The following is a 25,007-nucleotide window of genomic DNA, read 5'->3' as shown; positions in this document are numbered from 1 at the left end:
GAATAATGACGCAGTTAGAGTCTTCTTTTCCAGCTCTGGCTGTAACTATTCTGGTGCACGGATCAATAGCAAGCAGGAATGCTTGCGTCCTCCTGGCCCTTCTCTTTTTTTTGAGCTCTGCGAAGTCCAAATGATTAACCTCCAAAGGAACATTAAAGTGCTCTGTTGTTATCAATATGTCCACGGGCTGCTTGAGCTTGGCAATTTTCGTTTGAAAATTGTGACATCTGCGGATGTAGTTTCTGATGTCTTCTTTTATATTTGATCACGTAAATCGTTTCAGAAGTTTGACGTACGTGCGTCCAAATCATCATGTTCGCCTGATTCAGGAGTGTCCTGGTAAAGATATAGAATCTAAGAAATCAATGACGATGGAACGTGGTATTTTCTATTGATGAATTCAAGTTCTTCGGTTCCTTCTCAGAGCTTCGAGTAGTTGATATTTACAGGCTCGTAAACCGCTGTTGGTGTCAAAAGGCTGGATAGTGTGTCTGCATTAATCATTAGAGGACCTGGACGATGCGAAACGACGAAATCGAACTGTTGCAAATAATTTACCCATCTGGCGATTTGGCCTCTTGGTTGTGACATACGAAGAAGGTGAGTCAGTGCTGATGATCCGTAAAAAGGTTAAACTTTTTGCCTTCTAGGTACGTACAAAAATACTGCACGGCTTTCAGTAGGGTCAATGCTTCCTTTTTTGTTGTTGAGTAGTCAACTTCAGCCAGCTTCAGTGTTTAACTGTAATATCCTACTACATAATGCTTTGGATTATTTAAGTCGATTGGCTTCTGGTAAATTTTTGCTCCAGTAGCATAATGTGACGTATCTGTAGTTAGCACAAACGGTAAGTAGAAGTCTGAGATCTGTACGTTAGGGTCCGATGACATTATTTTCACAAGGTTAGAGTTAGCCATTTCACAGGTGCGATCCCACTGAAACGGCACACCATTCTGGGTCAAGTGTGTCAGACATCTCGTTTTAGTTGCATAATTTTTAATGAATGACCAAAAGTGTCCAGCCAGTGCCAGGATAACACGCAATGAATGTATGTCATAGGGCTTCACCAATTTTGAGATTCTCTCCACGGGTTCCTGCTTTGTGCTTTTTGTAGAACCGTCAAAGCCTCTTCCCGGGAACGGTAACTTTTCTTGAAAGAAAACTCTTTTCTTGAAGTTGACTTTTAGACTTTCAACACTTAGCGCTTCCAAAACAAGTGACAGGTGCCTCCGATGCTCTTTTTTTTGCTTTTAAGAGAACTATTATATTATCTTTTTAAACATTGCAGAATGTGCCCCGATACGGCTTCAGAGTTTCGTGCAAGATCTTTTGAAACCAGGCAGATGAATTTTTCCACCCAAATGGTCGGTCGTTATATTCATATAAGTCAAATGGCGTTATAAACGCATTGTACTCATTTGTGTCTGTCAGTGAAATTTGCCAGAAATCTTTGCAAAGATCCAATCTTGAAAAACAAAGGGAGCCGCCTGTCTCATCAATAATGTCATAAATTCTTGGCATTGGGTCTGTTATGAGGTCAGTTCTCTTTGGTTTAGAGTCCTGTAGTCTGTGCACAGACGAAAACTGCCACCCTCTCTAGGAGCGATAGTAATTGGCGATGCAAACGGCGACACGGAAGGTCGAATTATGCCAGCATCTAGCATCGCCTGTAGTTCTGTTTTTAACAATGTCTTTTTTTCTCTGCACATTATATGGAGTTCTTCGAGCAACCACTTTGTTTGTGAGGTCAAAAAGAACCTCATGAGATTTAATTGCTGGAGAGTAGTCTCCTACGAACAATAGTTCTGGGTTCTATGTTGGTATATCTTCCCCGCAGTAAATTTGTGCAGGCTACTCAATGTTATCCTTTCCTGCTACGTGGCCTTCGATGAGAGCTTTGTCGTCTCAATAAATCTTCATCTATAACTTTTTCATACCAAGACGAGATAGCAGAAACTCGTAATTGACATCTGGTAGTACCAACACGTCGGTCGCAATTCTGTCACCTTGAAATTTGAGAATTACAGAAGCCCGCTCATTACGTGAGCTCACTATTCCATCTTATCCCTAAACGCGCAGCGTTCTTCCAGCATACACGGAGCTTATGTTCACGAGCCTCTTATTCATTATCGACAACGATGCTCCGCTGTCAATGAGGGCTTGCATTTCCATGTCAATTACTTTAACAGGAACGTGTAGTAAGCAAGTGAATACAACGTACACATCTTACACGCCAGTCATTTGGAACTTTTTTTCGCTTTTCGCTTTCAGGTTCTCCTGGCGGTAACACTTGAGAAACAGACCGTGTGTCATGTTGGCCACTGCTCCTATTTTTACTAGAAAAATGGTGCGAGCTTTTTTTTAGACAAAAGGCTGAGAAAGGCAACCAATCTATCTGTTCATTAGCATTCAGTTCATGTGGTGTGGTTTGCTCAACCGTGTCAGAAACCTGTTCTATTCTCCAGGGTGGTAATTGTCGTGGTCATTCAGCTATAGGCAAGATGAATTTTAGGCATTGCAGAAGATCTTAGAATGTGTTTGGGTTTCTTAACTGAACTTGGCTGTGTACATCGCCACAAAGCCCTTGCATAATTAAAGCTACAATTGCCAATGGTGTAAGCTTAGGCTCCGCTTTGTACAAAAGGTGCCGTTTTTCAAGAGAGTAGTCTTGTAACGAGCCACATTGGTAGTTAAATTGCAAAGCAACATTCCAACATTTTACAGTGTTGCGATAGAAAATGGACAAAAAATCATTTTCCAGTGACGCCAACATGCTGGTGGTTCAAGTAGGAGCTGCATGTCGTACCACTTTCTAGCTGCACCACCTAGATAGCGGGGCAAATTCTCAATTTTCTGGTCATCATCAATCAAATCATTTTTTACATGCACATTCATAAAACGAAAGGCAGTAGTTAGGGCTTGTGGAGCTTTACTCGAAAATATCTGGTTCCACTACTTTTCTTTGGTGGTCGTGCAGACTGAGTGCATTTGTCGGAAATTAAGTCTGCTGCATAATCCGTCGTTGCTGTCTTTGGATGAGATTCATGATAATGCTCACCTTCACCGAAGTTTTCCTTTGAACGGTGCGTTGGCCCAAAGGCTCCAAGACCCAGTCCGCGAGCACTTCGATCGGCAAATCTAGACTGTCGGATCCTGTCTCGAGAAGTTCTTCATGGCTGATTGAAGCTCCTTGCAGCACACATTCGATGAGGTCAGCTGTTGTAACATCACGGGCAAGGTTCTTCGCTGGCTCACCTTGCACTTGGTAGCTGGTGAAGCTTAGTCCAGTTGACGACGTTCGTTCAAGGATGAATGTCACCCAGATGTTCGCTTGACGGCTGCGCCGAAATGTAGCGTGTTCTGAAGGTAAATAACTTATACATTGAACAACAGAGAGATGGATGTCGTCCGCCATTTATTTTACTTCTCTCGACCTAATCTTCCTCTTCATCTTTGCTGTACTCTTGCCTTTTCGATGCTTCATTCACGGACCACTTCATTCTGTATTTATCCACGTGGCTCTTGCTTGGCTTATGCTCGACTAATACGTTAGGTGCGTGGCAATGCTTTGTTATGACAGCTAGTGACCTTCCAATAGTGGACAAGTGAGCTACAATGGCAGCAATACGCTGTCCATTTTATAGGGTATATGGGTGCACTTGAATGTGGGAGCTTCAGTAAGCACGGGCAATAGACGTGATGGTGATTGAGGAACAGCTTTCAGATTCGAAACAGCTCCTCGACTAGTCTATTTAACGCTGTCCCTCCGTGCGTCCGTACGCACGCACCACAACGCTCTCTCCTCACCGCTGTTGTTGAAGAGGTGCCAATAGGTCACGCCGCAACAGCGCGTCGATGTCAAGCTCTCCTCGCACTGCGCGCGGACGTCACTCTCTCTCTCACCTGCCACACCCTCACTGCTGCGGCCGCCGCTGCCACCTCGTCCGTTCGCCTACAACTTTTGCTGCTACCGCCATTCTACGCGCTGCCACGACCGCAACTCATTACACCGCCGAGTCATCAGTTCGTGCGTAATAAACCTAACCGCGCCTAACGTATACGTTGAAACATGTTTGTACGTGTCACCTCTGTTTCTCGCTTCACTCTCTCTGCCGCTTGCAACGCTCGAGCGCACATGAACTGGTAAAACTCTTTCATCTCGTTTATCTGTGATGGAGAGGATGCAAGAAGACGACACTCCTTCGCCCGCCGAAACATCCGCCGCAGCGATTAGACCTAACCCGGCCGTTTCTCTTGTTCAACCATCACATTTCTGCTGTAATTAAAGCGAAAGGCGTGCCAGCTCCAGCCGAGCACCTGTGTCTACTCTGAAGAAACGACAAGACCTACGCCAGTCATCGCTTCGAACAAATGTTCGACCACTCATTGCAGCACCGCGTTAGCACCGTTCAATCCGGCACGCCACCCGTGCCCAACGCTGCTGCTTCGCAACCCATAAGGGTTCTCTTTGACTAGATGGAGGGATTTTTTTTTACAGGTTGGTGTCACATGGCACGCAATCTTATAAAAGGCAGGCAGCTGGGCAATAATATTTGGCAAACTACCTGAAAGCATAAAAGCTGCCACAAGGAGACGTTCGCTATTATTGAAAGAAGTCCAATATTAAGGGCTTGTTTTTGTTCGTCAGATACGGTATATTTGATGATTAACAGACAGCACTGCCGAGAAACACACACGAGACGTTGTTTGTTGACATTTGCAATACATATATTACTAATGACATCCCATATACTATACTTCGCAGGTTTTACGGGTAATTTTACATAATTTCTCGAGTTTGGAGCTTGTGCTGCTATTCTGTCACCGTTGTTCTCTTTCAGTTTGCAGAAAACTCTGCGCTAATCGCTGTATCAAATATTCCACAGGGCTGCTTGGCATCTGCCAATGGCCGGCTAGGGCCCTTGGCTCGAGCCCGGGTGCGCTTCATTTCGTGGCTCGTGCTCGTGGTGGTGGCTGGCGCGTGCACTTTGGTGTGCCTGGCTAGCTCGGTTTGGGATGTTCGCAGCTACATGCAGTACCGCACAACTGTGCAGTTCGAGCAACAGCCACTTTCTGGTATTGCGTTCCCAGCAATGACGGTCTGCAACGAAAACGGGTAAGCAAATATATACCGTTCTAGTACGTGAAATGACACCACAACTGCAAGTGCAGGAAGCTTGACTTAGTAGTTGGCTTCAAAGAATACAGAACGTTTCAAAGGAAAACCACTCTTCGTGGCCTCATATAGAAATCTTACATTTAAAGAAAATGTGAAAGAAGGTTGTTTCGCTCTTTATTTATGTTAGAAAGTGTCTGGGTTTAATGCATTGAAAAGCGTGCTGTAGACACCTAGACAGCGAAGTTTTCATGCCAATTTCTTCCCACTAGGTGAACTTCTTAGGACGACTACAACAAACAAAACAAAAGCCACGAGCACATCGCATTTTTGTTGTACTATTCGCTCTCCTTTTCTCTTGTGGCTTTTCACGATTTCGCTTTCGTAAGCTGTCGGAGCCGTACCTCAGCGTCATGGCGCTAGCAACGTTCGATGAAGCCTTAGCGCTGATAAGACTGGGATCGCAAAAAGTGTACAGGAGGTACGTTTTATCCTGTTGTGGTTCCTGTCTTCTCAGCACACTGGAATCACTCAAAGTAAGAAGCGAACTAGCCGGAAAGTCTGTTCTGATGGCAGTGTTGGTAGGTTTGGTATAGTAAAATTGGTTTTGGTGTTGACCTGTGTGAGCTTTCTATGTAGCTCTATTTGGGCTACTGAAAATAGCCGACTTGGCTTTCCTTCAGCTATAAGTGGAGCCATCAACGCTTCAGAGGCGACTGTCATCGAGCAGAAACAAATATCTAGACGCGTTTTCGCATTTGGTTTTCCAAAGGGTTGAAATTGACGAAATTCCCCCAAAACACAAGGTTTTCACCTTGCGTGTTAAACTGTGCAGCGAGCATCATCGCTTTATTATGGTTTTTCTCCTCGGCGAGAACGTAACGCCTTTCCGCCTCTCCGGAAGCCGTATTTGTGCTGTACAAGCATATGAACCCTGTTATATCAGGCCGCCATTCCAGACTCGAGGCCAAGAAGTCGGATATGTGTAGGCACAAGCAGACTTGTGTTTATTGGAGCCTTCAGCAATTTCGCAGATTTCTTAGAGGTAATTATATTTTTACAGTTACCATGGTGAAACATGAATAGGTTTGTACACTCTGAAAAATAATAATGCCACGTTCCATTTCCCAAGTTTTTGTTATCGTCCCAAAACACCACACGATTCTCAGCGCAAACCACGCCTGCAGTTTTCGAGAAGGTTCCGGACTGTAGTAGATTATTTCGATAAGATCACGCCCACTGTGCGAACGGTACAGATTGTTCTGGAACCTACGCCACCGCCAGCGATAACGCTAGAACATTCGACGGCAAGAGCATAAAATGCCGACGCGCTTCGCCGCTTGTCAGTTGTTGATCGAAGGCCGACGCTCCGTTCGCCGCTATTAGTCCGAGACTGCTATCTGTGCGAGACTGCTGCTGTTTTGGAGTTTCCTTTTACCGGGCACAGGTTCGCCCAAATAAACAGTTAAATCCCAACACGAAGTCTCCTGTCTTCGGCCACGTCACGACTCCGTGACAATATGCATAACATTTTTCTGAGGGTTCTGACGTGTGACGTATACGACTGTCACTAAATAGCCATGGTCACCTTCTTGGTGGGTCATAGTCGGCCCGCTCTACAAGAGCCACCTAACCCTCTTAGGAAGTGCTAAAGTAATATTTGACGAAGGATAACACTACCACTTCTTAGGATGTCAGGCGACTCTTGCCAGTTACGCTCTCACGTGCGCGAAATGACACCCAAGAAGCATCAAGCGAACCAACAGCAATTTTAGCTAACTCAGTAGACCCATGCTTTACTTTGGCGTGACTACTTCTGAAAATAATGCATTATACTTTGTAAGTCCCTCCAGTATTACCTGCCGTTATGTCCAGCAAGAGCGAAAAAATATTAGTTCGATTTCAGCTTTATTTTAAAGAAACCTATCAAAACCACTCACCATTTCAAGTAGATTTATACGGAAAGCATGAGATGATGGCGTGTTAACTCTAGTCAAGCAGTTCAGGTATTTTCCATTTGCTTGATTGTATGAGTAAAGCTAAACAACATAATTTTTATGTGCATTATGCGAAGTCTTGCCAAATGAACTGCAGATATCAGCGTTTTGTTTCCCTATTTATTCCATTTGTTATGAATGAATTGTGACAGCTGGAGGAATAACACACGCGGTTTGCTATGCTGTCACTCTTAGCGTGAGTAGCCATGAAAGAATAGAACCGAGAAAGAAGAACGTGATATATTGATAAAAAATGAAACAGTTAAGAGTTTGCAAAATGCACACCATGAGTGATTGACGCAGACATAATTAGGCCTCAGAACAAAATCGCAAATGCAGACTGTCGTAGTAAGCAACCATGTTTTTTTGTGCTTTTGTGAAAAACAGAACGTCTGAATAGTAGCTTTTATAACATGTGACTTGGTGGCAAACATGCAGCATAAGACCACGTAAGCTTCTTCAGCCTGAGAAACATAAGTAGTATAGGCTGCATTGAATAGATGCCACACGCCTCTTTTTCTAGGTAATATTTCCAGCCAAAGGAAATGCTTTACCGGCTCCCTCCTTGGCTGCGTGAACGCTGCTGTTGATTTTTGCACCAATAGTGGGAAGGCGCGAGAAGCGGCACCTTCGTTACCCCGAGTGTGGTTGTCAGCTAGAGTGGAGATGCTGGAGAAGCGATCCGGGAATACGGGAATAACCAACACACAAACACATAAATACTGGCAAATTTCATTCGGCCATATTTATTTCAATGCACCCTTATGGTACACACGCACCTGCCACGAGTGCGCTGTTTTAAATATATCGAAACTAAAAAAAGTATTCACGTGAAAGAACGCGGACGCCTCGCTTCACTATAGGCACTGGCTAGCTCGAGTGAAAGCACCAGTTTTTATTTTAGAAATCGTTTCTAAATTTACTTTCTAACTAATCCTCCGGCATATTCTGACAACGGAGCTTTCGTAGTCAGGTGGATTAGTGGCACGCCATGAGCGGTCAAGAACCACGTGTTTTACAAAAGTAAAGCATTTTTGAATACCGAGCAAATGCGCATACGAGCACAACTAATACACTAACGCACGCAGACGATGTCTACATTGATGTCAGACACGGCACTTGCTAGAAGTACCAAATAAATCTCCCCCATGCATACTCACTCCACTCTGGTATAACGCCAAACATTGCATATGTGGTGTTGAGGGGGTAGTAATTCCTAAAAATGCAACAGAATAAAACGTCAGCCCCACAACTAACTGCATCAATTTGCGACACCTCAGAAATGACGTGCAATGCAAGGGATAATGACGGAGTTAAAAGAGATAGAGAGAAAACTAACGATTGAGAGAAAAGTAAACGTTTGGGAGACTGTTAGAAAAATCCATTTGATGGACGAGGCTCCAATCGACTAGCGGTCGTCTGAGAGCGGTCGCCTAAGAGCAGTCGTCACCACAAATGAGAGAACTTTGAGCCACGAAATCCACCGAGCGTCTTCTGGCAGATGTAAGGAAAGCACAAAAACACCTATAACTGAAACGAGGAAGAATGACAAAGGGTGGCGGCTGCAACAGCGCGCGCTGTGAAAACTAGCTTGTCCCCTTACCGGCAGGACGTGTCCTAAACATTTTTAAATACTGCACGAACTTCTATAGCGCTTTGCCGTTGCCTCAAACTACCATATTTAAGCCATAAAAAGCCATTATATGTAGTGCGTCTAAGTGTACTGTACAGTACTCACGTATGGAAATAGGACGCTTGGAACGCGTCGCCGCCGGCACAGATAGCGCAGCTCACGGGTGCTCGTGGAGCCAAAGTGTTGCATTGTGGTATGGTATGAGAGGGAGAACAACTAAAGCGCAGCATTGCAGCTTCCGGTCACAAACGCGCTGGCCTATAGTTAACCATGTGCACACTGTCAGTGTAGCGCTGTTCAGCTAGCGCACTTTCGCATACTGACCAGTATGTCTAGTCGCTGTACACTAATATTGCGGCGCGAACAGACGACGCTCCCGTTCTGTGCCTTTCAATGTTGTAACACGCGCGCTCTGTAAATAATGAACATGATTCAGCTTAAAGATTTGGCTCGGAGTTCTCACGCTTCTAGGCACGCTGCACACTAGAGTATTGATGAAAATATTAATGTGGCCTAAAATATAGCTCAAATGAAAGCGGTATCGAGCACTTCCAGCAGTGGAAACAACTTCTGCGATCCTAATCGCCTGTGATAAGTGATTTTATTACTCATTTTATAAGGATTGCAATCACTTACACAACATGCGTATAGTGGTCTAAAGTAGTTATTCACAGTTTAAATTGGAATACTTCAACAGGACCTTGGGCATATGACACTGTTGTAAAATGCAGGCAGACTACATCCGCAGGGATGCTGTACAAGCCCAGAGCTACCACCTAGTACTGTGGGGGGAGGAGGAATAGAGGGCCTCGATCGAATCACCTACCTTCTCTGTAGCCATTTTGTGGTTTTGATATATTTTGACCACCTCCTTTTTCGTCTTCTACGTGAAATGCCTTGCTCCAGCTTCACCAAGTACTTCTCTACAAGCTAAATTAGCAAATAGAGTCGCGCAATAACGTGAAATTCCTCCACAAACACGGAAGCTACTCAACAAGCATAAAGACGTCGCTGCTATAGGAAATGCTGCGGCGTTACAATTCATTCCGGAGATAATGTCTGACTATGGCCACCGATTCTAGTGTCAGCACTCTGCGAGAAATTTCTTCGCTGATACACCATTCAAGGACATACTTCTCCAGTGAAGAATCTCGGCACCCTACTTCAGTCTTTCATTGACCACTGTGTCGGAGCATGAAACTTATTCACGTGTCACGCATGAAGCCTTTCATTACTCGTGCCGCTGATCTTTGAGATGCGGCCAGGTCGCTTTGAAAAAGGAGGAACTAACAGCAAGCACATTTGTCGTTCATCGTTTCCAATTGCGCATAACTGTCATCACCTCTACTTTTCTTTATTGTTCGGGCATTGAGCTGGTGCACAGACCATGCAATGAACGGTTCTTCTGGCCTTGCCTGGTCTAGTTTCCCTGCGTGTCCCTTTTGATAACCACCGTTAGATGGTGATTATCAACAGGAACACGCACCACTACCAGGAGATGACGTCATCACAAACCCCTTAAGAGCTAACACGCCAAGAATGACACGGCACCTTTGAAAAAAAGATAGGTCCTTCTATCGAAACGTCAGCCAGCCAGTCTGAGGTACTTTCGTCGTTAACAATGACGATCGAAAATGTGTTGTCTTTGCAAGCGCGTCGATGGATTTCTGGCCAAAAACGATCAAAACAAGCACATAATTAAGGGAGTTGACGAAGATACCTCACAGGTGCTCGTTGAGAAATCCACAAACTGTCATCGACGTTGTCCAGCTCTGTCAGGAATACGACGAGTTGCGTAAGTATCATGTCTCGACACGCAGGGCAGCTGAAGGTACAGCTGAAGTTTTCACTTTCGTACACGACGTTGCAGCTGATACACCGTTTCAATACCCCACATCAAGTGATTCATCCGCGAAGAAGTTGTACCCGTGAAGATACAACTTCATGGGTAAAATCAGCTTCACGGGTACATCCACAGAAGCTCATCGCAAAAAACAACTTTTGTCACGCCCGACGGGCTGTATGAACTCACAGTCATGCCCATTAGCCTCATCAACGCGCCAGACAATTTCGAGCGAATCATGCACACTATCCTTTGTGGCCTCTAGTGAAACATTTACCTTTCTTATTTAAATGACATAGTTGTCGTTTTAACCAATTTCACAACCACTTTAACGCGCGTCGGGAAAGTCCTTGCTCGTCTTTCCACCCTGTGGCTGCTAAAGAAACTGAAGAAGTGTCATTTCGCTGCTCAAAAGCTTACGTTCCTCGGCCACGTAGTTTTGAAGGACTGCATTTGCCCTGGTCTTACCAAACTTACAGCCGCTTCAGCGTTTCCAAAATCGACTACTGCGAAACATCTCCGAAGCTCTATAGGCCATTCCTCCTATTTCCGGCGCATTGTCCGCAATTTCGCTACTATCATCGCCACTTTCACCAGGCTCTTCGCCAGCTTTAGGAACCTTTCAGCTTGGTCTGCCACCTGTGACAATTCTTTCGATCAACTGCACCGCCTCATCACGTCACTGCCTATTCTATGACACCATGACCCATCGCCACTCACAGAGATCCACACCGACGCTAGTGGTGTCGGGTTAGGCGCAATTATCGCGCAGACGAAAGACGGCTTCCAAGAGTGTGTGGTTTGCTATGCAAGGCGAACACTTAGCAAAGCCGAAGCCACCTATTTGGTCGCTGAAAAGGAATGACTTGCAATTATTGGGGGGATGGATAAATTTCCGCCTTACGTGTACGGGTACCCTTTTGACGTGGCGGCCGGCCACTACGCCCTGTGCTGGTTGTCGTCACCAAAGGATTCAAGTGGCCGCCTCGCCCCATGGGCGTGACGCCTCCAAGAATATATCCGCAAGGTCTACCACTTCGATTAGAAGCTTTCGGACGCGCACGCCCTCTCCCGTTCACCCCTATCTTCTGACCCTGCCTGCTGTGAAATTCTCACTTGTGATACCATTGTCGTCACTATCGCCGACATGCCATCTGAGCAACGCAAGGACCCGGGGCTTGCTTCTATTCTGGATATACTGGCTAGGTGGACCCCTTCTCTCCATACTGGCACGTTGCGTCGGCAAATCGAGCCATTCACCGCTCGCGAATACGTCCTGTACCGACGCAACTACACACCCGGTGAACGTAAGTGACTACTTATATTTCCACGTAATCTGCGTTCTAAAATTTCTTTCACGTTTCATGAATACTACCAATGTGGCCACGCAGGTTTCCTAAAAACTTATTCTCGCATACGTCTCTAAACTTACTGGCGTGGTATGTACCGTTTTATTCGACAGTACGGTCGGGCTTGCTCCACGTGCCAGAGAGGAAAGGCATCACGCTGGCAGCACCTTATTACCTTTACCATGCTCCTCCTGACCGCTCGATCAGGTCGGCATCGACACCCATAGGCCCCTTTCCAACACTGGAAACGGTAACCGTTAGTTTAAAGTTGTCGTCGACCAGCTCACGTGGTATGCCAAAACTTCATCCCCTGTCTACAGCAAAAGATGTTGCCACTTCGTTCTCCACAACATCGTCCTACGTCATAGAACCCCTCGAGAGTTGCTAAGTGATCACGGTCGCATCTTCCTGTCAGCCGCCATCACAACATTGCTACCTGAGTGCTGTATCGTTCAACGCATTACACTTTAAGGCAAAATTACCCGAAAAAGAAGTAACTGAGCCCAATAAGTGAGCACGATGAACGGATAGACCATTGAGGAATAACTACAGAGGGATTCGTGCCGCTTTCAAACCCCTTAGCCTCCAAAGGGATGAACCGCGCGGGAGATGTGGGCCATGCACAAATCGCTGTCGCGGAAACTAGCCACCCTCCTCTCTCTTGGCTCAGTCTTTCCCTACTTTTCTGGTGAAGGTTGTCGTTCCATCGCGCTCGGAGAGCTCGACAATCTAGGAATCGCGCCGCGGGGTTTTGTGCGTTCCTTTGGACGAGCGTGTGCTGCTGATTTTACGTTTCGTCACACCCATGAAATCCGGAGAAGGTCTCACTGGTCGCGCTCTATATCTCTGGCTCACTCAAGATGTTCACGGCGGGCTTACGCCACCACGAGTTGGGAAGGCGAACATAAAGGCTGAGAAGACAGCAGGCCTATCAAATGCTTTATTTCAGTCTGACTCAGGGCAGAAATCTGCAGTGGATTCTTTCACAAGTAGGTGAAAATTTTCTATTTCGCCGTACTTGTCGCGTGTGCGATACGGATTGCGGTTGCCGGCAACGGGCTTGGTTGTTTTATAAATTGCACGTGCTAAATGCACCGCGAATGTCGGCTTCGGCGTCTGTAGTTCACATGTACTTTTTGACCCCACGGAAATTGGCCGCCACTGCCCTCGGCCACCAGCACGCTCACTCACTGAGTGCTCGCCTGTCTTCACCACCGTAATGAGCTCCCGGCTGACAATACTGGGCGGAGACCTCGTCGCTGTTTTGCAAGTCCTCTAAAGAGCAAACCCCATAAACACGAAATGAACGCGACAGTGAGGAGCGATGCTCAGAGCGACGAAACAGGGCATTCTCACGACGTCTCGTGTGGTAGTTTTCGCGCAATCACTCGGTTCTCCAGATTTGGAAACCGTCGCCCATCACCCGGAAGTGCTGTGCTAAAAACGCCGGAACAGAATGTACATGACTGACATACTGCCAGTTTCTCCATGTGCAGCGAAACCACCACCTCCTCTCATGCTCCTTTCTGCCCGAGTCACATGTGCAAAACAAAAAAAATAACAAAATATTTGGGCACGTTTACACAAAAGAAGTGCTGCAAGACCATAATGAAGCCCTTACGTTTCAATACTCAACAGTACATATTGCATTTACATGGAATATACGAACTACGCGGAATTCTTGTTACGAGTAGACGCCCCCATGCCGGAAACAGTGGATTTCGCTCGCCGAAGCCGTCGCGTGAATGAGGTTTGCCTGCGCGAGCAACTGTTCGAGCGGAGGCAATCCACGTCGCGTCGCTCCTCGCTGTCGCGAGCATTTTCGGGGTTATGTGGTTTGGCCTTAAACACATTGCGGTTGATCGTAATGAGCTTGGTTGTAAGATGTCGCGCGCTGTAAGTGCTCCGGCACAAGTTGGCGGGGCTTTCGCTAGCGTCAAAACCAAGTCTGTCAAAAATAATCGCCATTACAGTTCGCTTCCCCGTCACTCAGTCGCAAGCAGCTGGGCTTCAGCCGTTGGCGGCTGCCACGGCGGCGGACTCGCGTTTACTCGCTGCACTTGCCCGAGTTTGTGAAAAAGAGCCGCATTACCGTCGTTGTTTTAGGCGCTGGATCCAAACCAACTCGGCGCTGTTCAAGGCTCTCCCGTTCGAAGTTCGCTGGCGGCAGATGCTCCGCGTGCAACGCCGACGGGGATCAAAATGCGTCTTTGGCGAAGTGTGATCATCACGGTGAAATCATTTGCATGTCCTGTTTTAGACGTATGTTTTTACCTCACGTTGCAATTATCCATGCATATTCCATGCATGAAACGATGCATATTCATCCTCTGTCAAAAGTAAATAACTGTTTTACAACCTTATTGTGCAGCCATGGGTACACACCGTGCAGAAGGCTGTGGCTATGTGCGCTGTTGCCTGCAATGCCTGTCATTTATAGCTTTCGCCGGAGCTGCTTCAAATGGACTGTAAGAGATGTGAAGGTCAAGTTATTTGCGTGTCATAATTTACACGTATGTTTTTATATCAACTTGCACGTACTTGCCTTGTGCTACATCCTCATCTTCTGTCACGTGTGACTAACTATTTTTATTATCTTACTCTGCAGATGTGGGCACACAACATGCAGAAGGCTGTGTGCGCTGTTGTCTGCAAAGTCTGTAATCTATCGCTTCCGTCGGAGAAACTTCTCAAGGACTGTACAAGATATGAGAACAAGGCTGAACCTATACGTTTCACCACGAGTTCTCTTAAAAAGTGGAGAAACTTCATGTGTATAGAGAAAAATAAAAGATTTCAATGTCTCGCTTTTGTTTTTCGTTGTTGCAGTGGCTGCGAAAGCAGTGACACACAGGTGGCTGAGTAATTTTTCGCACGTTCTCTTCCGCGTCATTTCATTTATTTATTCTATTTGCAAATACTGCTGTCTCAATTTAGAGACATTATTTCTCACAGCGCAGAAATACAGGCGAAAAAGTATTAGGCCTGGCGAAGAGCAAATAGAAAATCAACTGGAGATAAGAAGTTCTTGTGATTGGAGTATTTGAGTGGACCAACCGTTCGTCCGGTGAGGTGCAACTGTGAGTACTAAAGGTTACCCGGTAAGGTGTATTTGTGGGGACTAAAGGTTGCCGGATAAGGTGTAGATGTGAGGGATAAATGAGGTGATCTGTGGGAATAACGGTTACCCACTAAGGTGTAATTGTGAGGACTAAATGTTGGTCTCTCTAGCGGGTTTGTGGGGACTAACTGTTGGACCCAGTTCCGTCGGTTACCAAAGGAATGAATGGTTGTGGCAGCACTATGAGTCCCTTAAAGGACGAACCACACACCCTTTTAACACCCTTTGCTTTAGAGTGTACAAACGCCTATCATCCCCAAACCAATGGAATAACAGAGCGCTTCAATCGCACCCTCAGAAACATGCTCTCTGTGTGCATCTCGTGTTATCACTCCAATCGGGACCAAGTTTATTACGCTCGCCTATATTACCGCCATTCAAAGCACTACTGGGTTCTCCCCTTTCTTCCTCCTACATTGGACGCGAACTTCCTTGCACTATGAAAAAAGTTCTTTTGTACGGACCTGTTTCCTAAGAGTCCGCGACAATGTCTGAAGCCGCTACATACGCTGCAAAATGCCGCCTTCTGGCACGGTGATTCACAACACAAGACCAAGGACGCCAAAAAAACCACCAGGACGCATTCATTAACACTACTCCCTGTGATCCAGATTCGCTCTTCTGGCTGCATGTGCCATCTGCTACACCTGGCCTTTCCACCAAGTTGGTCCCCAAGTCCCCAAGTACCACGGCCCTTACCATATACTACAACAAAAATCACCTCATAGAGCCACTGGAACCATCTTGTGACCATCGTCGTCAAGGCCAGGAAATTATAAAGTGTCGAGACTTAATAAGCAGTGCTACAACCCTCCCGTGCTTACATGTACATAGGTCGCCAGCTTGGCTCCTTATTTAGCGTGGAGTAATTGTAATGAATGTTATTGATGGACGTGTTGCTGTTACTGAAGAAGACGATGGTGATTGGTGGCTGTGGTGGTAGCTCGTGCACGCCCTCGCTGGTAGCCAGACCTGACTCATAAAGTACCAACCACTAGCACGCGTATGCTCGCGCCTTTGCGTCAAAAGGGTCAAATGCGCCGCTCGGCTTTGGCGTCTGAGGGGTATACACGACGAGACACGAGGGTTTAAGTCAGGCTTGATATTTTTGTCTACGTCGCCACACGCACAGCAGCGCCAACCAACCAGATGCCGCGATGCCTCCGAATGCTGTGCCTAATGACCACCGCTTCGAAAGCACTGCCGAGGGCTGGAAGCAAGCGTGGGAACTACTCCGAAAGTTCCCGAATGAGCGCTTCGTAATATAGACTACAACGACACGACGAATGACTGCGAGTGCTACCAGCATGACGCAGTTTCGTGCCGAGTTCAAGTGACACTGACAAATCCAGCGAATGCCGACCGGCTGCGCTTGCGCCGCTCCCGAGTGCGATCTTCGGCTGAGAGAAAACATCGTACTGACAACTGGAGCATGTTGGTGTTCCTGTGCCTTGATCTGTGATTTTTTTGTGTTAAAAAACGAGTGTAAACAGGTTTCGGAGGTTCGAATGTTTTAGTGTGAGCCCTCACCTACCACGAAGGCAATTCACACTGGTGTCATCTGCATCCAGCGTAAGCCTTTACCGTCGATTTCGTATGAACCAGCTCATGTGAGCAACATCGGCCGAAAAAATCGATGGCAGTTTCCGTCGCAACTCAGATACTATATACTACGCCCGAAACATCGCGCAGTGCCTACGGAGGAGTTTTTATCTGCACTGTGTTTGTTTTCAACATTGCTATTCATCATCGCTGAAAGTGAATCTCGCACTCACCAACGCATTTTGGCGATGGAAAAATGTACTTACTTACATAAGTGTATTGCGGACTGTACGACGCTGAAACATTCGTTGGATTTGGTGCAAATTGTTTTCGTGTGTTGACATGCTATCAACAAGCATGCGCTGGTTGGTAGCAGTAAGATGTGACTTCGTGTCGGGTACCAGCGACGCTGACACATTGAGCTGTCAGCGGTCTCATTTCCATTCACGTACAAGATAGAAACTCGAACGCGTGTTGCAGCGGTGATCGAAAAAGCAGTTGCATGATTACGTGCTGCTGGTGTTGAATGCTCGTTGAATCTGGTTGAAGAGCTGTTTTTTTTCGATTCTTGTTCTGCTTCTTTTGCCATGCTCAATAGCACATATGGTGTTTGGCAGCATCCCAACACACACATTCTTCCAGACTTCCTAGTTAATTCTGGTACTCGTAGCTATAGGCAAACAATGGCGCTTCTTCGTTGTTTAGGAGTTTACTATAACATAACATGCGCTTTCTTTACAGCCGGAAAGATAATTACCTGAAATATTTGTAAGTGAGAGGCACCTGAGTTGCAATCTGCTGCATGATGACACGATAATAGGAAGAGAAGGTCACCACATATATGCACAAAATGAAATAAAGTGCACTTGTACTGTACTGCACTTTGTTTAGAAGAAATGCAAACACAGTGCCTTGTCTGATTCGTGAGACCATTCAGAACTGTGCGTCTATTATCTGTTCCTTCAGACTGTAATCAGCTGAAGTACTTATTAAATGGTTTCGAACATTGAACCTTTGTATGTGTTTGCAAGAGTTGTTTCATTTCTGTTCTGTTTAGGATACGCAATAACTTGCTGTATATATACAAGCACTTAAGCATATTTGAAATATCAAGATATTCAGTTTATCTGTGTCAGAAAACTTGCCAGAAGCTTTTATACAGTGCACTTGTGCACGGAACTATATGACGTATGACCTATATTTGTCGCATAAACAATTTCTTGCATATTTTATTGCATTTTAGGGTAAGTTGACTTCTTATGGCGTGTGAAAGCCTCTACGCAGTGCTTGGCTGCAATCTCAAAACCAATATCTGTCTTATCAAGAAGTTTCCGATTCATTTTGTAGATGTTATAGGATATATAAACTACGAACAAAGTGCAAAAGCCAGAACTGATCTGAACACAGAGTTGATCTGCAATCACAATCCAGTTTAGAGCAATCACGAGTGTTCTCTAACACTTTCAAATAAAGTTCTCAAACACTGGATTGATATACTTGGTTTGGTTCGTGATACCAGTGTGTCTGACTTTTTGGAGGCTCTTGTTTTACAATATTGTTCTATATCATTTTAACTGGGCGTCACTCGGGAGATAGTGATATTTGTTTAGCTTGGCACATCTATTGTGGTAATACTGTATGAATGCTTTCATTTTGTATTTATGTACACCAATCCTGTAGTATCCCTGCAATGGGCTGCAATAATTGAATATAGATGAATATGTCATTGGAAAATGCTCCACAGAATGCTTGGTTCCAATCGTAATAATGATATCTGTTGCAGTGTCGAGTGTGGTTTACTGCTTTGGAGAATATTTTTGCTGCAGATAACGTTCAAATGCCTTCCACAAAAGGTTCAGTTGCAATCTTATGACCTATATCTGTGACTTCATGAAGTGTTTGGTGCGATTTGTGTTTTAGGGTATATTTTGACTACAAACAATGTCCAGAAGTCTTCTATACTTGATTATTTGCAGTTTGTTCAGCAATATCTTTCACAACATGAAGTGCAGGCACTGGTAGTTGCGTTGGAGCATATTTATATACAGACAATGCCCAAAATATTCTATGCAGTGCTTGTTTCCCATCTTATGACCAATATCTGCTGCGTCATTGAGATCCAGATGTGCTTTCTTGCAATAGCGGATATTTCTAATACACATCATCAGAAGCCTTTCATACTGGGTTCACTTGCAATCTTATGACCAATATCTGTGTCATCACAAAGTGTCGGGTGCGGTTAATCACCTTAGAAAATATTTTGACTGCAGACAACGTTTAGAAGTCTTCCATACAGGATTCAGTTACAGTATTATGACCAATATCTGTCACATCATGAAGTGCCAAACTCAGTTAGGTGTGTCAAATAGTATTTCAACTACAAAAAAAAAATACCGAAAAGCATTCTACGCAGCGCTTGGATCCTATCTTGTGAACAATATCTGTTGGATCATTAAAAGCCAGGTGTGGTTTGTTGTTTTACAGAACATTTCTGTCGCAGTAATAACTCGCAAGCCCTCTACATAGGGCTCTATTGTACTATTATGACCTGAATCTACCACAACATGAACTTTCGCGTGTGATTATTAAGTTAATGAGTGCTGTAAATTATGAAATGTGAATGTACTAAATGTACCAGGATATTCAAAATTATAATAATATATTTGGTAGTGTAGGTATAGCAACCTGGTGATTCATACACCTTCGTTTTTTTATGAACCTGTTTAGTAAACCTAATTCGGGGGCACGCGCCCCCCTTAGTCACCGAAAAAGGAGGGGGCGCATTGTCGACTCCACAAAATATTACAATAGGGAGGGGGGGGCGTAAAGGCAACCCCTACATTGACACAATAGGAAGGGGGCACTGCGGCGAACCCGCCCCCCTCCAACCTTTAGGCCGCGTTCACACTGAGCAATTCGGCCGCCGAAAGTGCTCCGAATCCGGTTCGGTGGCGGCGAGATCCGCCGAAAGGGCCCTCTCCGCGCCGATCGCTCTCGGACCAATTTTTGCGGCGTCTGCCGCCGAATCGGTCACCGCGGACCATTAGGAGCGCTAGCCAAGGAATTTTGAAAAATTGTGGCCAAGCCCTACTCACTTGTTATGCTGCAGTGCACGTAACGGAATGTTGAAACCAACGGGAGTTTAATTTACTCTGTGCCAACTTCGCGTCCGTATTTCGTGGAAGAGGTGACCGAGCCTTCTTTTGGCGTGACCGAGCTTGTTGTGGTCTTGCAAAGCAAAACGAACTCACCAAAGCTGCTGGCGTCGGTGGTTTTTCTGCTCTTCGTGCATTACAAGAGAGCCACTTGCCAGCAAAGTAAGCAGTACTGTCTTTTCTTGCTTCTTGCGTACGAGAATCGTCGAAGTATACACCACTGGATAGCGTAGTAGTGTTTGCGAGCCGCGACAACAACCGGGTGACAGCGCATCCATCCCACGTTCGCCCCGTAGTAGATGGCATATTTGGCGGCGCGGGGCGCGTCCAGTGCGAACGACGCTGTGTTTCGGCGGCAGGGGAATTTCGGTCGCTGTAGAAAGCGGATGTTTCAGTGTGAACTAGGCCTTAGGGAGAACCCTGCGCACGCCTATGGCAGTGTACAGTATCCTAGACGTGAATTTTTGTTCGCAGGAGCAGCGCACGCACTTATTTTGATTTCTGGTGCATACCAACGTATTTACTTTGCTAACTGCGATGTCCATTACTTCTAAAATAGTCAAATTTGTGGTGGGTAAAACAGAAACAATATGTTATTGCACTATCTTATTTTCAACACGCACCAGTTCAGAACGCGCCGTTCTGTGCTGAACTTGGACAGTTTATTCCAAAAGATCGAGCAGCATTGTAAATCAACCTTGGACGCGTGCCAATGGTTGGCACTTAAAGCGCTTTTCGTTTAGCTACCTTTTTCGACGAACAACGTCCCTAATTGTATATATATATATATATATATATATATATATATATATATATATATATATATATATATATATATAGTTATAGATATATATATATAAAAAAGAATGTGTCTTCAGATTCAGTGGAAAACTACCAAGTGGAGAACGGCCAAAACGAAAACTTTTTATTTTTCCTACGTGTCAGCCGGGGACAGTCCTTCATCAGGAAAAAACCGTAATGAAGGCCGTAAGATGATATATATATTGTAGTGGGGAATTCGCAAGGCAATGACTAGTGGGACCATCGCTGAGTGCGAAGCGCGAGCGGGAGCACGAGCTGTAGACGCTGGACTGCCCGAGCATTTGTTTTCGTACCGGCTGTCTGCCTATTACCTGGCGTCGCTAATAAACCTCCTTGCAAAGTGGTGGAAGTGTACTGGGTACGCAAACCTGGAACTTCGAAGCCGAAAGCTGCCCACTACATCAGCAATGCCTGATCAGACGACCGAGCAAGGCACCACCCAGCAAAGCACGGCCCAATCTCAACTGGTCATCGTGCCTACCACCCTGCGCCAACGAGATCCGCCCTTCTTCAGTGGCACGGAGGACCAAGATGTGGAAGACTGGTGGCAGCTGTTTGAGAAGGTGAGCGCCGCCAACAAGTGGGACGACCCCTCGAAATTGGAGTATGTCCCATTTTATCTCAAAGACGTCGCCAGCCTGTGGTTCACAAACCACCGCACTGAATTTATTACTTGTGCCGGTTTCAAGACCACCCTCGCAGCTGTGTTCGATCGCCCCGCAGTGCGCAAGCTGCGTGCTGAGCAGCGCCTACGCGGACGTGCACAAAGGCAGCGCGAAAACTTCACTAGCTATATTAAAGATGTAATCGATTTATGCCGGCGCTTCAACCCTGAGATGACCGAACATGACAAGATCAGGCATATTTTGAAAGGCATAGACGATGATGCCTATCAAATGTTGCTGGCAAAGGGCCCAAGTACCGTATCCGAACTTGTAACCTTGTGCCAGAGCTTGGAAGAGATTCGGAAACAACGTGCAGCAGTTCGGAGGTCGACGACTGCAGACGACTCTCTCGCTGCCCTGGCCGTCGGTGGTGACAGCTCCCTGCTGGAGCAGATAAAAGAATATGTACGTGAAGAGGTCGCATGAAAGCTTTCGTGTCTCTCGTATCTGCCGACCACCGAAGCACCAACGAACCGCCTAACGCCGACAATCAGACAGGCTATTCAGGAGCAGGTCTCCGAGGCGTTGCCATTACCTACGCCTGCCTCTCCACCAACGCCTGTTGCCGCGCCACTGACTTATGCGGCCGTCACGGCAATGCCTCCTCCATCTCGTCTGCCAATGTATACGCCACAACCTGTGCGACCGTCCACCGCGCCGTTTCCAGTTACACAGCAACACGCCGGGAATCCTTGGCGCGCTGCTGACAACCGGCCTATATGTTACTTTTGCGGAATTCCAGGTCACGTTGCACGTCTATGTCGTCGGCGCTTCACAGTTAACGCACCAAGATATCCTGACTATTCGTTTCGACCTCCATACCACGCGCCTCACGAACCACCTGAAGTTCACGAACGCGATGCGCAAACTGCTTCCGGCGCCCGAACATTCGCTTCTAGACGTTCTACTTCCCGCTCGCCTTCACCTTCACCAAGTCGTCGTTCCGTGTCGCCCAACCTCCATTGAGACGGAAAACTAACTGCCGCAGCTCCGGAGGCACGAGCTGCGTCATCGTCTAATCGTTTAAGTCCTCGCCTGTCTCCCGCCAATCTTATCGATGTAATCGTCGAAGGTGTACGAACACTCGCACTCAGCGATGGTCCCACTAGTCATTGCCTTGCGAATTCTCCACTACAATGTATATATATATATATATATATATATATATATATATATATATATATATATATATATATATATATATGTATGTATTGTGAGCTCTGACTATGTACTTCATCTGTATCACCAAACCATTGTAGTGATCATCATCGTATGTCACGCGGGCTGGCTCTCCGGCTCGTGCGTCTGAACTAAAAAGATAACCTGGTTACTGCCATACTGGACGTGGTCTCATAAGTGGTGGAGCGTGGTTTGGTTTCCACGTCCTCCTGCTCTACCCGTCACCCCTGGAGCTCCAGTCTGGTCGACGGTTGTGCCCTCAAGCAACAGTGATGGCAGAACCCAAGGCGTGCGCTGCTGCAACCGCTCCTTCTCAGCCACTTAGGCTTCACTACACCGTGAGTATCTCTCACCGAGACCGTCCAGTATTTTCCGGCCTTCGCAACGAAGACGTCGAAGAATGGCAGGACAGTTATTATCGAACCAGCGTTTGTAATTATTGGGACGAGGCGCACAAACTGCGCTACGTTTCTTTTTACCTCGGTGGCGTCACTAAAGCCTGGTATTACAACCACGAGAGCGACTTTTCCAATTGGTCGGCCTTCACAAGGCATCTCCGTCAGGTATTTGGCACGTCTGCAGGATGCTCTCCGGTAGTGAAACAGAAGCTCGCAACCCGCATCCAGGGGGACTACGAACCGCATACGTCCTACATTAAAGATATTCTGGCTCTCTGTCGTCGAGCACAAAATGTCATAATGGAGGCCGATCGCATCCGACATCTACTGAAAGGTATCAACTCTGTGGCCTTCAATGCTCTCGTGATACAGAATCATACTAGCGTCCGGGACGTCATCACCGCATGCCAACGCCTGGACGGGCTTCATTCCATGCGCCTTCCACACGCCTCCTGCGACGCTCGCTTTACCGGAGTGCATGAATTGCGGGCCCTTATCCGCACGATTGTCAGAGAAGAACTCCACGGCCTTATTCCAGGCAACGTACCCATTGTGTCTGTCCGCACACCTCCTCCCAACCTGCGTGAGATAATCAAGGACGAACTGGCATCAATGACAAGCACTGCACATGCCCAGTCTCCTGTGCGCTTCCCAGTGCCTTCGTACGCAGAAGTTGCATCACGGGTTCCTGCACCAGTTCTAACCGTGCCTGCGGACGTCGGATGCGACCATGTGGCTGCGATGACAACGCAAGTGCCAAGGCCACGCCACTATTCTACGTGGTGTCCTCCGCGCCCCATCTGCTTCTACTGTGGCATAAGGGGTCATATATCCCGTTTCCGCCGCCGCCGTCCGCAGGATGAACGACGTAGTTACCCAGCTTACGAGAGAGACTTTGCTCTGAGACCCGATGAATACGATCCCGCACCGTATCCGTCCACCTCCCGTCGCTCGCCCTCCCCTCCACGGTCTCAAGATGGGCGTCATCCTTCTCGTTCATCTCGCCGCCGTTCTCCATCACCGTTTCGGCGTACGTCATCACCCCTGCGTCCCGCGCCGATCTCTCCGGACTAGGAAAATTAGAAGGTCAGTTTGTGGAGGGGAAACTGCTTGTTGTTGGAACATTACAACTCCTCCGTCTCGTCCAGCTAATTTACTGCCTGTTTGTGTGGAAGGTGTTTTCGTTGACGCCCTTATAGACACTGGAGCCGCAATTTCGGTAATTGATCGTGAATTGTGTTTTCGGCGGCGTGAAGTGCAAACTCCGTATGCCGGTCCCATGTTATGCGGCGCTAATGACAGTCCGATTTTCCCGACCGGGTTGTGCACTGCTCGTGTTCTCATCAATCGAATCCGGTTTATCATACAATTGGCTGTGCTGTCTTCGTGCGCTCATCAGATAATCTTAAGCTGGGACTTCTTGTCAGTGGCGTCTGCTGTGTGTTCGTGTGTGTGTCCCTCATTCGTATTACGGATACTGAGCTTTCTTCTGCTGCCGACCATTCATCGCCCAACCTTGTGACAGCTGCAGTTTTCCTCCTGCCTCCCGGATAAGAACATGTCCTTACAATCAAATCACGAGACATTCTAGATGGTGACGCTGTGGTTGTTCCTTGCTAGCGCTGCATTTTTCGAGGAATCACCATCGCATATTGTTTACTGTGGTTGTCCCGTGGTTATGCAAGCATCAAAGCCTGCAACATGACGCCATAACCACTTCTTCTGCCAGAGGGGACCGCTGTTGCCAGCATTACCGAAGAAGCACCAGTTTGTCTCGTCACTGGTTCATCTGCGTCGTCATCCTCAAAGTGTATGCCAGCGGAAGATGCATCTCCTGCTCTCAAAGCCACTATGTGTAAACATCTCGACCCAATGAAAACTGATGCCTTGCTAGCGTTAATAATGAAGCACAAAACTTGCTTTGACGTTTGTTCCGAAGGTCTGGGTCAAACAAGAGTGGGATCCCATCGTATCGACACTGACGGATCCCGTGTCATTCGCCGCCGCCCTTACCGTGTGTCGGCTTCTGAACGCAAGCTTATATAAGAACAAATCAACGACATGCTCGCGCGCAACGTCATCAGGCCTTCGACAAGCGCTTGGTCTATTCCTGTCGTACTAGTAAAAAAAAGATGGCTCGGTACGGTTTTGCATTGATTACAAATCACTCAACAAAATTACTCGTAA

General features: G+C 46.6%; 1 protein-coding gene across 4 annotated transcripts in view; it reads left to right on the top strand.

Annotated features, from left to right (window-relative positions):
• Positions 1-25,007, top strand: part of LOC119159444 (uncharacterized) — a 633,480-nt gene that overhangs the window by 385,831 nt on the left and 222,642 nt on the right. For all 4 annotated transcript variants that reach the window (XR_012894521.1, XM_075890909.1, XM_075890908.1 and 1 more), the window contains one exon: positions 4,887-5,116. Coding sequence is in view for 3 of the 4 variants with exons in the window: in XM_075890909.1 (XP_075747024.1) it covers positions 4,887-5,116 (230 nt within the window). In the remaining variant the exon portion in view is untranslated. The remainder of the gene's footprint in view (positions 1-4,886; positions 5,117-25,007) is intronic.

The sequence above is a fragment of the Rhipicephalus microplus genome, chromosome 3, assembly GCF_043290135.1.
Source record: "Rhipicephalus microplus isolate Deutch F79 chromosome 3, USDA_Rmic, whole genome shotgun sequence".
Taxonomy (NCBI): domain Eukaryota; kingdom Metazoa; phylum Arthropoda; class Arachnida; order Ixodida; family Ixodidae; genus Rhipicephalus; species Rhipicephalus microplus.
This window is presented reverse-complemented; position numbering and strand designations above follow the sequence as displayed.